This window comes from Cibotium barometz, chromosome 33, assembly GCF_041138505.1.
Source record: "Cibotium barometz isolate CiBa-2024 chromosome 33, ASM4113850v1, whole genome shotgun sequence".
Lineage (NCBI taxonomy): Eukaryota > Viridiplantae > Streptophyta > Polypodiopsida > Cyatheales > Cibotiaceae > Cibotium > Cibotium barometz.
In genome coordinates, this window is record NC_141078.1 from 49,969,576 (window position 1) to 49,988,112 (window position 18,537).

At 43.7% G+C, this 18,537-nt stretch overlaps 1 protein-coding gene across 1 annotated transcript; it reads left to right on the forward strand.

The window, feature by feature from the left end:
- Positions 1-1,159: 1,159 nt before the first annotated feature.
- LOC147619682 (ubiquitin-conjugating enzyme E2 28-like) lies at positions 1,160-15,496 on the forward strand. Its single transcript, XM_086773376.1, has 4 exons — positions 1,160-1,391; positions 2,477-2,604; positions 14,851-14,955; positions 15,100-15,496. Exons 1-4 carry the CDS (start codon positions 1,322-1,324, stop codon positions 15,241-15,243), a joined length of 447 nt encoding a protein of 148 aa, XP_086629502.1. The 5' UTR covers positions 1,160-1,321; the 3' UTR covers positions 15,244-15,496.
- The last annotated feature ends 3,041 nt before the right edge of the window (positions 15,497-18,537 follow it).

Below are 18,537 nucleotides of genomic sequence, written 5' to 3' on the forward strand. Positions count from 1 at the left end.
TCTAGAGGAGCACCCTCAGTTACAGATTTTGGAGGAGCACCCTCGATTGTTGTTGATGCACTCTTCTAGACATTTATAGAGCACAACTATTTAGACTTACATTAGTGTCATCTAGGCAACTTGAATTCTTGTAGATTTTGTCGGTTGTTGATGCACTCTTCTAGACATTTATAGAGCACAACTATCTAGACTTGCATTAGTGTCATCTACGCAACTTGTAGAGGGTATGCTAGGTTAACACGATGTTTCCTCTCACATGGGCCATGAATGACCACTTTTACCCCTTGCCAATAGACATGATATTGACATGCTTATCCACTATTACCTTCTTTGACTACATATCCATAATGAATGGCTAGACCCACTAGAGCTTCCCATGAAGCTTCAATTTTATGAGAACAAATCATGGCTTCATTTAGAAGCCTTGTTATCTATGTTAACACATAGATAATGAGGGTGCATATTATTCACTCAAACCTATTAATTGATTTTTTTTGGTGATACATATTCACTCAAACCTTAGACTTTATAAGGTTACAAACCTTTTAAAGTCTATGGTACAAAATGTACATTTTCTATTTCCAAAGCTTTAATTAATACATACCCTATACCTTAGGGTGTCCCTCTCTCTCTACCTCTCCCCTAGAAGTGAAAAAGAATGAGCCCTCTTGTCTTTTTAAAGAAAACAGTGAGCCCAAAAAAAGAAAGATTATGGAGGACATCATGAGCCCAAAGAAAGAAACAGTATGGAGGACATCAACCTTTAAAAATCTAAAGTAATGGAGGCTAACATAGATAGAAAGAAAGCAAAAATTGAAAGCATGTGGACCAAACACCATTTCCATTTTTGACCTTACAAAAAACCTTAATAAACATAACAAAATTTTGGTGCGCTCAACCCAAGGTTTGTACACACCAACAAATTAATTAATCACAGGAAAAAAATGTTTTGGGTGCATATTGACACATATCATGATTGTGATCAATAGATTTGAGTCTCCCACAATTTTTAGAGTGGAGGCTCGGAGATCACATGGCATTGCAAGGGAGGACCAAGATCTTTAGGCTTTGTTCCACTAGGGAGGTGAGACTTTTCCTCTTTGTTTGCACGTGTAAGTTCTCTCTCTCTCTCGGACTCTCGCGGACGTGGGCTGTTAAGTATGAAAGGAAATGGGCGGAGTGCTTGTGGGTCTGTGTGTATTATTTGACCCACTGTTCGGGGGGGTAAAAGCTGTTTGTTTGGTCTCTGCTGGTCCTGCTGCAACTACTTGAGAGGAGCCGATCCGCAACTCTTCCGAACTCTCGAGGCTCTGCGCCAAACATGGCGTCCAAGAGGATCTTGAAGGAGCTCAAAGATCTGCAGAAGGACCCCCCAACATCGTGCAGCGCAGGTAGGCCTGTCTCCATCCTTCCATCTCGTATGAGCTAGAGTGCCTTGTGGGTTCACAGCAAAGCAAAAACATTCTCACATTTGAACGATAGGATTGAGGCTTGAGGCAATGCAAAACACCCATCTGCCCAAAAAGGTCTTATTTTCTTTTACCCAGCAAAAAGGCTTGAAACTGAGAGATTTTCGTTTACATCCATAGAATTGTCCATTATTTTTATAAAATGCGTTCTGTTCAAGGGTAATTTTATCTTCATCCTTTTTGTGAAATGTAAGGCCACACCATTTGATGGGGTTGCCTCATTTTCTTTCATAAAAAGAAACATTATAAGGCAGACCAAAGGTTTCTCTCACTATATGTGTTCTGTTCAAGGGTAATTGTCTTGTGAAATGTAAGGCTGGGCCCACCATGTCTTCCTGTGAGTGCCAGATGACTGCTCATTTCTACAATTTCGTAAGAGAGGAGCTGCCTTGTAAAGAGGTTTATAACCCTGTTGGAGAACAACCGTATAACTAGAAGCTTTGAGCCTATGCCCTGCTGATGCAAGTAAAGTCTAAATGTAGAGTTGGTTGAGATGAGACGGCCTTAATACTGAAGCGTCCTCGGACTTCTTGATGCAATTTCCCTTCACTGAAGGGGTGGGAAAAACATTACTTTGTAATTATTATCAAAGTTACTTACAGTCAAAGAAAAGAGATGAAAGATCTTCAAGGTTGCTAAGCCTTTGTTTGATGGTGTGGGGTGAAAGAAAGGCTTTGTTTGATGGTGTGGACTTCACTCCTTAATTCAAGTCCTTTCATGTACTTGAATTAAGGGGTGAAGCATTTCATCTAACATTTTCACTGTGAACATTGTAGTCTTCATGATCGAGTCTGGAGGGTACAGTTAAATCAAATCCTCAACCATCCCCCCCCTCCCCCCGGGGGCAAAAACACACACGTACACCCCACCACCACCACTCACTTCCTTTTTTTAATCTCTCCAATGAGCTTTTGGAACCCTGCCAAGTAGAGTTGTTGCAAAAGTGAAGTCTTTACTGCTGCCCTTTTTTTTTTTTGGGTACATTGATATACTGGCTTTCTTTGCAGGGCCTGTTGCGGAGGATATGTTCCATTGGCAAGCCACTATTATGGGCCCATCTGATAGTCCTTATACAGGAGGGGTGTTCTTGGTCAACATTCACTTTCCTCCAGATTACCCTTTTAAGCCCCCAAAAGTAAGTTCAAGCAACTGAAAAAGACTGGAGCAGACTGTATTTTCTTTTTCCCTTAATACAATTCAACTTTGCTGACAATCAGTGCAATAAAATGCCTCCTCTAGTACTGATGTTTTTGTTGAAATTAGAGGTTTGTTCTGCAGCTTCACCCATGCCTTTATTCTTTGAGATTTAGATGTACCTCATTTGTGTAAACCCTTTGTGGCAGTGTCCTCTCTGATTCTACGAAACACCTCCAAGGAAGCCGCTTTATGACAACCATTGGCATTCACAATTTTGAAATGATGTTTTTGATTAGCATCTTGTGAAATTTATGTGGTGCAGAGGAATCTCACTTGATACTTGGGTCCGTATCAGTCCCATGTGTCAGCTTGCAGATGTGTGTGCCATGTTTACTATACATTCACGCTTGCAGATGTGTGCCATGTTTACTATACATTCACGTCATTGTGTGCGCACGTGCACCTTTGTGCTCTCCTCCCCCCATGTGCTGAAGCCTACTCCCCTGCTGCTTCCTGCTGTTTCTCCTCCCTTCGTTTAGCCCAGCTGGCTTATCTGCCTTGCACTTCCTGGGTGCTGTCTGTTTGAGCTCCCACTTAAGTGGTATGAGGGCCACCTTCTCAGCCTGCCCATGCCCCTCAGCTGGGAGCTTTGTCCCCCTGCTCTTTTTTGATTCTGCTCCCCCATTCCTTCTTTGCAAATTCCTCCCCTGCCTTCCTTTCCCTTTTCTCCCCTTTTCTCCTGCTTGTCCTTCTGTTTCCCTTTTTGCTTTTGGTTGGCTGTGCTTTTTAAGGGTGTATTGACAGCTTCTGGTCCTTCCCCCCTGCAGGACTCCATGGAAGCCACTCCAAATCCCCCGATCAACACCACCTTTCTCCATTTAGGACCTCCAACTCCTTTCTACATCAGTTGACCTGTTTGAGGCCCTCACCCTCATTTGCAAGATTTTAGGTAGTAGGCTTGCTTGTGGCCAATTCAAGGACCATGCGCAAGCTGCGAATTTCGGATAGCAGGAACGCATCACAGATATCCACTTTTTTGGTTGGGCAGGAGGTGTTGAAGAAATTGAATACGCAGCTGAACACGAGGTTGTTGAGATCATTCTGAATGTGATGGTCAAACAGGGTGGGTTAATAAGATGCTAGAAGGACACAATTTGGTTTGGAAGACTATCTCCCGTATGCAAAGTTTGCATATAGTAATGCAAAACATGCAATTATGAAGTTAAATCAATTTATGTTTGTTGTCATGTGCACCCGTTGCAGTAGGGTGCCACGTGGCCACGCTGCACAGAGTGCACAGCTAGATACCTTTTGGATGAGCACTGAGCATATTGTAATCCATAGTCACAAGTAACGTTTCAAGGTTTTTTGTTTTGTTTTGAGGTTTTTGGGGTTTTGTTTCGAAAGTTTTGGTCTCTCGACTTAGAAACCACGAGGTTCCTTTTTTTTTTTTTTTTTTTTTTTTTGCGCAGAAAAGAGACTTCTATTAAGTATGAATAGACAATACAAAATCACAGCTGGAAGCTGGAACAAAAAAAAACCTCATCCCAAAATGTAGGGCGATCTCATCCAATGTGGGGCACAAAGGAGCCAAGAGAGTCCTATGGGGGTCGATGAGAAAAAGATCCCTTGATCCCACTCCCTCATTAAGACAGTGCGCTTTACTTGCGTAAATCTGGATGGTCCCTGTATACGAGTCCATGTAGCCATAAGAGTGAATAATATCTCCCCATACAGTACAAATTCACCGAGTGTTGTATATCTGAATGCCCTCATTAGTCTCTGTGCATCTGGCCCTCCAAATTTACCAAGCTGTGGTGCTGGCAATGAGCTCCCAAGTAGTATCAATGGTTTGCAGAGTTGGTCTATACTATGTATGAGGGATATCCAATAGCATGCAGCGTTGGGCTGCACTTCTGCATAGCATTATGGCGGTGTCTAGATCCTTGTCCTCAAAATATATTTGTGGACCAGACTGAGTCCTCTAAGCAGCTCTACAACCCCATATGTAATGTTGCACTGTCTCAGAAGCTACCGGGCATCTGGGGTAGGCAAGGTTTGCTTCAAAAATAGCCCTCCATTGATTAATGGGGAGGCCACAGTGTAAATAACCATAAGAAGTGGGAGATTTGGCTCCTTCTGTATGAGTGCCAAAGTTTGTGCCAAAATCACTTTTGAATCAATGGGGTAATGTCATAGCTCTTCTAGAACGGCTTGAGTGTAGGAGTCCTTTGAACCTGTCTAAATAAAAGAAGCCTGGTATTACGGACAGCTCTTCATAGGATTGGTTGCATCAATTCAGTCCTGTTAGATTTTTTCATTGGAAATTGCGAGGTTTCGAGAAAGTAATATTTACTAAATTTACTAAACTTGTAGAAACGACTAGAACGGGTAAAGTTACCCCTTGGTAGAGAGAGAGAGAGAGAGAGAGAGAGGGGATGTCACCATTTGGCCACCCAATTGGTCTACCCATACTTTCTTATCATGTATGTACATTGGACTGGTGTCCATGGTAGTTGTTTATGCCGGGGATTGACGCCACTCATGTGATATTGTGGACTTGGCTTTCCGTTGGGACTTGTGCCTCTGTGTACATGCCCGGAAATGCTTGGTGGATTGGTGTTCCATTGGGTATGGTATCTCGTGTACTTGCCTGGAGTACGTCTATTTTGGTATAGTCTCATGAACGGGGATTGTCCATACCAATGCTGCATTGCATAGCATCTTTATGTGCTTGCTTGCAATTGAAATTGCATGCTGTTTTCATGCTTGCTTGACCAATGTATAGTTCCAAGTAAGGGGACGCCCGCCCACGAACCGTGCGTGTGAAACTGTCTACTGACATGGTTATGTGGCATGTGACAGGTGGGAAGTATTGGTCATAAACTTGGCCCTAGGAGTTAGCACTAATTTATAAGTGAGTGTGTACACACTTCATTAAGTTTTGGGCAACCAAAACTCACTTATAAATTATGACCAGCCCGGTGTTCACACACACTGATGTCCCGAGGTGGACATAACCCAATGTCCACCGCCCAGACCTTATCCCCTTTGTACAAAGGGAGTAACCAGCCATCTGTCCACTCTAGCTTGCTCCACAAAGAACTTGCCTGCCACCTACACTCGACAACTCACCACCTCACTCCTCTTCCTCTCTCTAGAGATTGGCACCTCCTTCATTAGGGCTGTTGGGCTGCATTTTCTGCACATTCTCCTCCCCAACTCCATTTCCAAGCTTGCTAAGGTGATTTTCAAGCTTCCTAGAGTGTTTCCGGATGCTAATCACTCTCCTACACACTCCCAATGACTGAAATTCAGCAAAACAGCTCTCTTTATTGCTGTAATTTCTGGTCTTTTTGCTGAAAACCCTAGTTTTAGTCCTCCTTTCTCAAGTTGAACCATAGGGGAAGTTTTTCCAAGGTTCCCTTCATCCTCTTGAAGACTTTTGTCGCGAAGAAAGGCGACAAATCGAAGATCTCAACACTCCAAGGACTTCCATCGCGAAGACTTCCGCTGTCATCGACTCTACTTGCTATTGGTAAGCTTTTATGCTTAAATATGGGAGCAAGTAGCAGGAGGGAGGAACCGGATTACAAGATCACATACCTTGTGTAGTGTTCTCTTGTCCTACGTGCTCTCTTGCAGATTGTTGCTACCATGTGTTGGTGGAACAATAGAGAGCAGATGGTAGGGAACATGGGCACTTGAGAAGGTAGTTTGGGTTGCAAGTCTACATTGACAACCACTTGTTTGCAATACTGTATTCATATGCATTGGTATGGGAATGTGGTCAGAAATGCCCATGACACTATGTACTTGATTTCCCAAGATCAATATACTTTATCTGAGGGAGGGGTCGGCCGTTCCGGCTCATTATGTGTCTCTTGTGAATTCAGCAATCTACTTCTTGTATTTGAGAAAGTGTCCATTAAATCTTGGGGTATTTAAGTGTATTGATTAGCATTGTGTTCAACCAAGTTACATTGGTATCAGAGCATACGGTTCTCTTTCACTTCTATCGTGAGAGATGATCACTGTGAATAGTAGCACTTAGAACATTATGGACAGCCATACAATGAATGTTGGAGATGCTAACACAAGAGGTAGGGACAATGACATGCATGCTTCCAATGCTTTACAGGATGAGCAAACTCATGTGGTGCACAATAGGGAACATGAATATGTGGGACAGCCGTCCCGTGGCAAAGAGAAGATGCAGAAAGAAGAGTCCATAGTCTTGAGGACTGAACTTACTCGTATGCAGGCTCTTCTCCATGCACAACAAGAAGAATTGAATCTCTACTGCCGCAAGGATCCATTGGTACATGACCGTTTGAAGGCCAAGAAAGCTGAATCTTATATGGATCATGCAATGGCAATGATTGCTCAAGAGTTGCACATGCAACTGAGGGATGCATCACGTGCATACTTAGCTCGTACCGAGGATGCCTATGCAGAAAAGGCAACCATCCCACATGTCTAAGAGGATGAATCTCCATGCTATGGGAGGAACAATCAGTGACTTCACGCCATGCAGGAATACCTTATGTAGCCCGTGAAGGATAATGTTTATGGCAGCGGTCAAAATGTATGTCAAATGCCATTGCCGGCTGAAAATGTGTATGCACAACACATGCAACATGGGCTGTAATTTTCTGTTGGTGCAGGTATTCCGCGTATATCTCATGCCACTCATGCCTTCGAGTGTGCTCGTGAGGGAGAAGCTTGTTGGGTAGGAGGGAAGCTAGCCTGCACACACACACACACACACACACACACACACACACAACCACAACCTCAAGCACAGAGAAACGTGAGTGCTGGAAAAGATGTACTCAATAATGATATGAAATGAAAGTACAAGTGAGTACTAAAAGGCCTAGGGTAAAGTGCCCAACACACATAAGTGTGTTCACACGGGGAAAAAAATCATGTGTCCAGTCACAGGGAAAAAGTGCTCGTGAGTAAGCTGGGTTCACACCTGAACTAGCCGGGAGTGGACATGACCAACAAACCCCCCTCAAGTGAATGGTGTGAACGGGTAGCAGCAGGGTGATAAAGCTGTGAATGCTGCCCTGCACTATGCTCCACAGTAAGTGAACTGCAGTGCCAATGGAAAAAGCAAGCACTCTATGACAGGAAAAAGGAGAATCCCCAATGTCATAGTGCTAATGCTAGAGCACAGTCGTACAAAAATGCATCACTAGAAATGCATGGCAAAGATCATGTGGACATCAACTGCATCAAATCAAGAGGCATCGCATAATACCCCCCTGAAGGCAAGTACCAAATGCCAAGCTGAACTGCATGTAATCCACATCAATGCTCTGTAACTGCACCAGTGATAAGCATAAGAAGAGGTAGCAGATATATGCATGTGTAAAGGCAATAGGATCCAGAAGTCATGCCTGTGAGACATGCAATGTAAGCTACAAAAGTGAAACTCATCAATGGAGGATCCGATGAGGAAAAATCAGCAATGTTAGGGCTGATAAAAGTAAAAATTCAGCAATGGGAAAAGCTGAAAATGGGGAGAAAAAGTGGGGGCTCGAGGCGGGCATCATGATGCCAATGCTATGAGAGGATAGGTAAACTCTCAGCGATGCCATGATCAGTGGCATGTATGGCAAATGTGAAGATGCATAATCCCACAATGAATAATATACATGTGACATGTCAAAACCATGAGAGCAAGCCAACATTGGCCAAGTGTGTAAAAGGCACTCCCAGTAAACATCACATGTGAGAAAGTGACAATGTCAACATTGTAGAAATAATCCCGCTGCAAGGGAAAACAACATAAAAGGCATCTCCAGTAGACATCACATAAGAGAAAGTGTCTAGCATAGACCAGCATAAGGGTCAACAAGCATAAGTGATCATGAGGCATCACTAACTGCATGTGGGCAAGTAGAATCCCCCCCTGAAATGCATCTGCCAGACAATGCATACCATGGAGTACAGACTATAAAGCATAGTCATCAAAAGCAATGGCATCAGAAGATATCTCTGCAAGCAATGAAGATGTAAGTGTCAAGGCTGACACATGTGTAGCCAAATTGGCTTGATCTGCACCTGTGGAAGAAGATGCCAGCTTCTTCTTTTTTTCACTCTCAATACGCTTCTTGCATTCCTCTATGGTGTGCCTTGTTTTCCTGCAATAGTTACAGCTCTTTTTCTTTTCAGGCTTGTCCTCTGTCTTGGGAGGATTCGATGGGCTAGGTTTAGGCCCAGATCTATTCCCACGAAAAGGAGCAGCCATTGCTGACTCAACAGACATCATGTTGTTCCTGTTGGAACGAGATTGCTCTTCACTGAGCAAGAGAGTCACAAGGTTGTCAAAAGTGACCGCATTAGGTGCATTGCCAGCCAACAACTGCAAAGTGGTGCCAAATGTTTGAACAAGAGTCAGGCAAGTTGCGCAAAACTGTCTGAACAAGATAGCTATCTGTCAAAACCTCATCAATGTTAATGAGCTGCTCTCGTAGGTCCTTCACATGCGTAAGGTACTGATCGATAGAGTCACCTTCAAGCATGCGGTCAGCAGGCTCAAGCTTGCCTTGAAGGTAAGCTACACGAGCCTCATTGCGACCTAAATACAAGGCCGCCAAGGTATCCCAAGCACCCTTTGCAGTGGTGCAAGATCGAATGTGCGGAATGATATGCCTGCGGCACGAGAGAGCAATCAATGCATGGGCGTGAGCATCCCTAGCATCCCAAGTACGCTGCTGCTAAGTAGGAGGAAGACGAGGAGGTGGACCTGCAGGAGGATGAGCGGGAATCATTTCACCTTCCGCTGGAGCAGCTGCAAGAGGACGCTCCTTAGTGCCATCCACATACAACCATACATTTTTGGCAACCAAAACATGACGCATCATATAAGCCCACATAGGGTAGTTGTCCACATTAAGCTTGTCCTCTTGAGATAGCATTCCAAAGAGGTCATTATTACTGTTGGCCATGATAGGACAACAAATCTGTCACAAGTCACCACGAGTATGCAATGTCCAGCAAAACCGTAAGAATACAGGAGATAAATAGCAGGATAACCAATGGACTGAAAGGGAACTCCTTCACTAGGAGAAATACATATGCATGTCCCAAAACTGCAAGTGTACTGCACGATGATGCAAATCTGTCAAAGTGTCCACAATGGCATACATATACTGCAGCAAACCACAAATGTATACATGTGCCGTGAAAAACACAATCAGCTGACACCTGTAAGAGCTGCAAGTGCTCAAATCCTGGCAGATCAAATGTAAATTGGACGAATGCTCCAAAAATGGGCTCAATGTAGAAAAGCCCTAATTTTTAGGCAACCAATTAGACCACATCTGAACCGGATCTGCACTTGTAAATTTGCTAATGCGATTGTCACCTGTACCGAGTGCTGCAATGCCCAAAAATTGGGGGAAATGCCCCAATGCCAACCAAATGTGCCTGTTATACCCAAAAATTGGGAGAAATGCCCCAATACCAACCGAATGTGCGTGTAATACCCAAAAATTTGGAGGAAATGCCCCAATGCCAACCAAATGTGCTTGTAATACCCAAAAATTTGGGGGAAATGCCCCAATGCCAACCAAATGTGCCTGCAATATCCAAAAATTTGGGGGAAATGCCCCAATGCCAACCAAATGTGCCTGCAATACCCAAAAATTTGGGGGAAATGCCCCAATGCCAACCAAATGTGCTTGCAATACCCAAAAATTGCATGCAAATAGTGCCAATTTCTGCAAAATTAAGACAATTTCTGCAAAATCGAGTCAATTTCTGCAAAATCTCCAAATTTCTAGTGCAATTATGCACCAAATCTGCTGAAATCAATGCCAATGTGTGCCAATGTTGCAATTGCAGGCTCAATGGTGAAAATTTCAGGTCAAAAATTGCCAAATCCCACAAACCTGTAAATCTGTGAACCTGTGGGCTGAAATTTTCGAAAAACTTCAAATGTCCCAAATTTTGTAGCGTGCTGGTGGGTGGAGATGTTGGGTAGGTATAGATCGGGAAGGTACAACCAATGTTGGGTAGGTACAGGTCGGGCAGGTACAGTCAGGCGGCTACACTCGAGCAACAGGTACAATAGGCGAGGGCAGGGCGGCGTAGTACAACGGCGGCAGCGCTTGCACGATTGCGCGGCACAGGTCAGTGGTCAGCACTGGTACAATCGATGGGCGGCGCTCGTATAGTCGACGACGACGGATCTGGTACAGGGCGGCACAGGGCAGCGAGTGCGACGGGCGGCACTCGTACAGCCGACCACGACGGCGCAGAGCGACGCTCGTACAGTTGACGGCGGCGGCGGCGGCGCACACATGGTGGCGCAGATCTGAGCGGTGGCGACAGCGCACACAGAGGGTGTACGGTCGTGGGCACACCTATACGGAGCAGAGAGTACACGCAGATCTAGAGAGAGAGTGTGTGGTGTCTAAAGTGAGCAATAGGCTGCAAGGGGCAAACCCTAACCCTAATGTTTGGGAGCAACAGGGTGTAACCCTAACCCTAACCCTAACCAGGCTCTGATACCAATGTTGGGTAGGAGGGAAGCTAGCTTGCACACACACACACACACACACACACACACAACCTCAAGCACAGAGAAACGTGAGAGTGTTGGAAAAGATGTACTCAATAATGATATGAAATGAAAGTACAAGTGAGTACTAAAAGGCCTAGGGCAAAGTGCCCAACACACATAAGTGTGTTCACATGGGGAAAAAACCTGTGTCCAGTCACAGGGAAAAAGTGCCCGTGAGTAAGATGGGTTCACACCTGAACTAGCTGGGAGTGGACATGACCAACAAAGCTATGGCTGAAAATGTATCAATGCATGTTGAGGAGCCAGTCATGCCTCATGCTTATAGGGCACATGTATCTATGCCTTATGCATCACCTTTTGGTCCAAAAATGATGCCAGTCATCACAAGGGCTGTCCCAATGGATAAACATGGGGGAAAACATGTTGAGATGCAGGCTCATGCATCAAAGTCTCGTGACTTCAAAGCTAGAGACAAATCTATGAAGTTTGACACATATCATGGGGAATATGATGCATCAAAGGCACTTGCTTTTATTGCCTAGTTTGATATTGCTTTCAGTGATGAGGATTTCACTCAGAAATCCATGATCCGACATGTAAGCATGTTCATGAAAGGCACTGCTGCCCATTGGTGGCTCACGGAGAAGCTCTCACCAAATCCTGTTAGATCATGGGAAGAGTTCAAGGAGAGGTTCTATGCTCAATTCTTGCCTCCCAATGCATTGAATGAGATAACAATGAAGTGGGATTGGGTGAAGCAAAATGAGAGGGAATCGGTAAATGCATATGTACAAAAGTTTTGGAAAGTTCTTTTGGAGGTGTCTCCATTCATGCATGTCACCGAGGCGGAAAGTGTCATGTGCATAAAATGCCATGGACATTCTCTGGAGCTAGTAGAACCAGAAGATGGAGCATAAGGTGCTGAGCTGGCAAGTTTGGACTTGGAGGAGGACCAGGATGCTGTCGGCTGCATGAAGGGCCACTATCGGCTCCTTACAGGAGGCGTCGGCTGTACCAGAGACCAAGGCGGCTGAAGGAGCATCATGACATGGCAAGGCGGTTGCAGGCGCAGCATTTTATGATTTATATAACTAGTCGGCTGGCCGACTGTTGATCGGCCAACACTCCAAGGAGTCCAAAGGGCTCTAAAAGGGGGCACATGCTCATTGTTGTAATCATTCATTCCTTTAAGGAATAGGTCCAAGTTAGGGACTGTTTTGGGTGATGTTCACCTTTCTAGCAAGGCAGCCTAGGGCTGTAGACTAGAGTACCTTTTTGTACCATATGAAATATACTAAATTTTCAGCTATCTCTCTGTCTCTACTCTCCCTTCTGTCTGCATTTTTGCATCAGCATGTTCTAGATGGTGTTTAGGGCTGAAAGAAGACTCCCAGAGCTTCCGCGTGTTACATTGGTATCAGAGCATCAGGCTCAGCAAAGCTAAACACTGATTCAGTCCCATATGATGGTGTACAGGTTCAAGGTACAGGAAAGTACACGGGTGCGAAGCCCAAGGCAAGGAACACAGGAATGGGAAGAGCTCCCAGGAGGTTTGTTGGTGGTGTTCCACAAAGCCACAGGGGATGGCAGTCCTGTGAGCCAGATAGGTTCTCCGGCAACGGTCCCAAGGGAGGATTATCCTCCAAGGGGTGATGTGAGAGTGCCAGACTCATTTCTCAGGAATGAAGACCAAGACAATGTTTAGAGTCAAGGCAAGGATGGATCGGGGACCGGATGGAACAGATGCATAGATATTATTCAGAATCAGAGTTGTTTTTGAGACCGGGCCGGGTTTTCAATGAAAAGGGTTGCCAGAGTTGGATGGATGACAGAGGGACTCCGGGAATAGAGTGGGATGATGACAATCATCCAAGAACAGGTTGGAATCCCGTCATCAAGTTTAGTAGAGGGGGATGTCATGTGCATAAAATGCCATGGACATTCTCTGGAGCTAGTCCAGAAGGGGCAACCAGAAAAAGAGCAGTAGAATGAGAAGATGGAGCATAAGGTGCTGAGGTGGCAAGTTTGACTTGGAGGAGGACCAAGATGCTGTCGGCTGCATGAAGGGGTACTGTCGGCTGCTTACAGGAGGCGTCGGCTGTACCAGAGACCAAGGTGGCTAAAGGAGCATCATGACATGGCAAGGCGGCTGCAGGCGCAGCATTTTATGATTTATATAACGTGTCGGCTGGCCGACTGCTGATCGGCCAGCACTCCAAGGAGTCCAAAGGGCTATAAAAGGAGGCACATGCTCATTGTTGTAATCATTCATTCCTTTAAGGAATGTGTCCAAGTTAGGGACTGTTTTGGGTGATGTTCACCTTTTTAGCAAGGCAGCCTAGGGCTGTAGACTAGAGTACCTTTTTGTACTATATGAAATATACTGAATTTCCAGCTCTCTCTCTGTCTCTACTCTCCCTTCTGTCTGTGTTTTTGCATCAGCATGTTCTAGATGGTGTTTAGGGCTGAAAGAAGACTTCCAAAGCTTCCGCGTGTTACATTGGTATCAGAGCATCAAGCTCAGCAAAGCTAAACACTGATTCAGTCCCATATGATGGTGTACAGTTTCAAGGTACAAGAAAGTACATGGGTACGAAGCCCAAGGCAAGGAACACAGGAACGGGAAGAGCTGCCAGGAGGCTTGTTGGTGGTGTTCCACAAAGCCAGAGGGGATGGCAGTCTTGTGAACCAGATAGTTTCTCGGGCAACGGTCCCAAGGGAGGATTATCCTCCAAGGGGTGATGTGAGAGTGCTGGGGAGGGCTGCAGGGCCGACATGTAGTCCAAGAAGAAGACAATATCTCCCTCTCTCTCACACACACACATGCGCACGCACACAGACGCGCACACTATATCACACACACACACACACACACACACACACACACACAAATACACACAACACTGTTAAAATCTCTCTCTCTCTCTCTCTCTCTCTCTCTCTCTTTCACACACACACACACACACACACAGGCACAGGCACACACACTATGTTTTGTTTATGTTCTGATTAATCAACTAGTTAATTTATTTTTTGAAACCTTGTGGTTTCTTCTTTAGTGGCAAAACGTTTTGAAACAAAACCTAACAACCTCAAAACAGAAATCTCAAAACTGGGCATTGTGACTTGGAACCGAAGAAATGTTGAGCGTAACACTTATAGATGATCAGTTCACCAGGCCTTCATCACACCTCTTCATACAAGGATACACCAATTAAACATCTCAAAAGCCAAGTTACAATGCCAATAATAGTGGCTTTTGTGGGCTCCACTGGCTAGTGGACCCTCCTCGATCACCCATGTAGAAAACTGAGCCCAGCACCTCAGCTATAAGTTAATCTCTGGCAACCAAATTCTCTGCACTAGAAAGTAGAGAAACCACACATCCCTACTACCGTACCTTTGGTGTTGCTGCTGACTGTGGATGGGTTGATTTGGGCTGCAAAACCTGTCGTCCTGCACACGTCCATGCAGAATTTTCCCCATTCTCATGGGCCAGTGGTTTAGACCCTACCCGTCATGGTCACCACGCTCTAGAAGGCGATTAGTGACATTCTACACAACAAAAAGTATCAATAAAACAATCATGATCTTAAAAGAAAGGATACAGCTTCTTACATGCCCTACTTCTGAATGTGTTCTGTATCCTTTTATTGATATAGTAAGGTTTTAAGGCCAGTAGGACTTGTGTCGTATTTGCAGGTGGCATTTCGTACCAAGGTTTTTCATCCAAACATAAACAGCAATGGAAGCATTTGCTTGGACATTTTGAAAGAGCAATGGAGTCCTGCTTTGACAATCTCAAAGGTAGGAATATATTCTCAGCAGTTTGCTTATATTTATGGGTATGCTCACGGGTATGTACATCGAGGTAATGTGCTGTACCTCAAATCAATCTCTTCTTATTGATCAATTCTGTTCAGAGGTGCATTAATTTGCTGGGTATTGCAGGTTCTTCTCTCCATTTGCTCTCTGCTTACCGATCCGAACCCAGATGATCCACTTGTTCCTGAAATAGCTCATATGTACAAGACTGACAGAGCCAAGTACGAAGCTACCGCAAGAAGCTGGACCCAAAAATATGCCATGGCTTGATCCGTCCATCTATGGGGATATGGCCTGCTGCCTTTTGCTGGAAAGTGCTGCTTTTCTTTGGTTCAATCACACTGCAGTTGGGGTCAATTTCTAGTTTGGTAATTGTATTTTGAGAAGAAAGCACTCTTGTCACTTCACTTCAATCATCATTATATTAAAGTGCTACTCACTGTTTTCTCGACAATTCCTATTCCGCATACTCTTGCAAATAATGCTTTAACTTTTCTATGCTAAAACATAATTTTGTAGAGCCTATGTTGGACTTCACGTACTTATCTCTCTCCAGTGCTTCGAAATGTTGACCGACGGTTGTGTAGAAGTGATTTTATGCCCACCAGAAATCATCATCCCTTGCACGACTAGTGGTTTCTAAGGGTGCTGCATTGGTTGCTCTCAGGTAGGCCTGGAGCATTGTATTTAGTTTATGAATTTTGGACCCCATATTTGTAGTTCATAATTTGCTTGCTAAGAGCAATGATGTGAAGTTGATTGTAGGTAAAGAACTCTGAAGTTTTATAAAACTAAAAGTATTTTTTCGATATCAAATCAAGAGTGTTAATCATAAGAAAAAGTGGGAAGAAAGACTAGATTTTTGGAATAATCACAACAGAAAAAGCTACTTTTGGAGGCATGGATGTTAATTTCTTTACCTAACTTTACTTTTTGCATTTTTCAAAGATGAGGTTTTTGTTTAGTACAAAAGAATATACTAAATTCAAGACTCAAACAGGGGATACGGATTAAAAATAATTACCAAAGCCAATCAAGAATGTATGACATGATTAGTAGGGAGATTTCTAGGGATCTTTACAGACATTCATCCTCTGGGGTGTGGCTACCATCAGGTTGAGTTTGACTCGCCAATAGCATTAGATCGAGGCATGGAGTTGAGCCCCGTTGCATTGCGTATGGCCCAAGTCGTCTTTGCATGGTGGTAGAACGGTTGGCGTGTCGGGCTTCCCAGTGACAATATGCTTCCCAAGCCTTGGGAAGGAATCATCGCTTTTCCACAAACCAAGCTAGCAAGTCTAAATCTTGTCTATTAACTAAGAGTGAAGTATACAATTATGTCAAAATTGGCATAATTACATTTTCTTGCAAAGCTTGACCAATTTTATGAGGGTAACGTTAGTAAGCCATTGTGGAAACATGAATGATGGAGTCACATTCATTGCCACAAGCTTTAGGGGCAATTTTGAAAAGTAAAGGTTGTAATGAGCTTCAACCACTGAACTTTGAAATTGTGACCATCCAAGGGAGTGGGTACAATAGCTCACCGTCTATAGCTCTGGGCTCTCTTCGGAGGAGCGCAAGTTCAAATTTGCTCTCCCTTCTCCTCCACTCCACCAATGGGTGGTAAAGGGTGTGTGAAGTAAATCATAGCAAAAAAAAAGAAGAAGACCTTCCAAGTAAGTTTTGTGAAGGGGATATCACTTGAAGGCGGCCAAGGCACCTTGTAGTGGATGTTTTGAAGAAGGGGAAGGGGAAAAGGAGGGGCCAGGGGGGTTTGGGGTTGTTGGCTAGTGATGAATTAAGCAACTTGGCCATTGCGTGTTTGGGAAAGGTGTGCCCTATGGCCAATTGGAGTTTGGGATCTTCAATAAAAGGAATTGAACATGTAAAAAAACGTAAAAATATGTAGTTTTATGAAAAAATATGCCTATTTTTCTCAGATTTTTGGTTTGGTGAAAGATTTACCTTCCCCCCCATTTATAATGGTGTTCTAGGTCTGGCACATGTGGAGTATCAATTCCTATGTGCTAGACCTAGAACACCATTATAAAAGAACATAGGAATTGATACTCCACATGGTGCTCACAAATAAGCAAAACGATGAGTTACCTCTTCCCTTCTCCCTTTCCTCCTTTGTTTACTTCAAATATATTTTAACATTAATTTATTAACGACAATCGTATGGTATTAATGCACTTGCATTAATCATATTATTATCCTTACATACCTTCAAGTTCTTTGCAATCCAAAATGGATAAGATTTTTTGTCATCTAAATCCAACATGCTAATATTGAGTCTTTAAAGCTCTAAGTCGATGAAAGCTTCTAAATGTTCAATTAACCACTTATGATATACTTTGAGAAAACGTTCAAATTACCACTTGCATAGGCAACATCTATGACAAACTCATACTAGTAATGGTGTACTTTATTGAGGAGCTTGCATGTGCTATTTGTGGCTTTAAGAAAATAATGTAATAGAAGCTTGCACGTGCTTGGTGCTTTTAAGAGAGCAATTTAATAAGGAACTTGCATGTGTCATTGGTGTTTTTAAGAAAGTAATTTAATGAGGAGCTTGCACATTTTTAAGGAAGTATTTTTAATGTCTAAAAAGTATTTTGAAGAATCGCACGTTGCACAAGAAACCCTATGGTAGGTTTCTCCTTTTGAATTAGTCTTTCACTTCCTTCACAAAGGCTGGCACAAGCAACCCTTTGTACAACAAAAGCTTGGTAGGTTTTTTCTCAACAACAATTTCTCCTCTTGAATTAGTTTTTCACTTCCTCACAAAGGCTGGTTGTCTCTTCATCCTAAAATTTTTAAATCCATTCATGTTCCAAATCCTTCTTGCATGGAGATTCTTAAAGCCATGATAGAACTTTAACTTTCACTTTAAAAAAATTTAAGGACTTAAGAGGTTAAATTTTATTGGTCTTAGAACAAAAGTTTTGTAACATCTCTAGCCAAGTTAAAGGCCCTTGAGTTTTCAGGTGCAAACTTGTTGAAAGGAAACAAATAGTACGGATAAAGACTTAGAAGTACCTTACCCCCCTCGTTGAATCATGTGTTGTTGGGTCTTGCCTTAGTGCCCCAAACTGCAACTCCCCTATGTGGGTATGCTCGCTCGTCCATCGCATCCTCAATCCGTTGTCACACCGAAATGCTCCTTTGCCAAAGGGCTGAAGGAAGATATCTCTATGTGGGAAAGCTCCTTTGCCAAAGGGGTGAAGGGAGGGCTCTCCATGCCTAGATGGAGGCAACAAGAGATGGTCCTTCATGATGGTTCTCTCTCGTAAAAGGTGGGGAATGAAAGGGAAGCTAATGCAAGAACACAATCTACAACCAAACCTATCTAGCATGCACCCATCAAGCAAGCAAGATTCAATAGCATACAAGAAAACAAGAAGAGAGAAGATGAGAGCTCACAAATAAACTATTACAAGGGAAGGATTGTGTATTGCTTATTGTCAAAAATGACTCCAAGGCAATGTTTTTTTATATCTCGCATCTCACAGCACACACAAATATACGCACATGCGAATCTTGTCAATGCCACAATGC

Excerpts from the sequence above, each read along its gene's own strand:
- LOC147619682 (XM_086773376.1), top strand. The coding sequence starts at position 1,322 with ATGGCGTCCAAGAGGATCTTGAAGGAGCTCAAAGATCTGCAGAAGGAC. Across the intron at positions 2,605-14,850 it reads ACCCTTTTAAGCCCCCAAAA|GTGGCATTTCGTACCAAGGT; the intron begins GTAAGTTCAAGC and ends TCGTATTTGCAG. Across the intron at positions 14,956-15,099 it reads CTGCTTTGACAATCTCAAAG|GTTCTTCTCTCCATTTGCTC; the intron begins GTAGGAATATAT and ends TGGGTATTGCAG.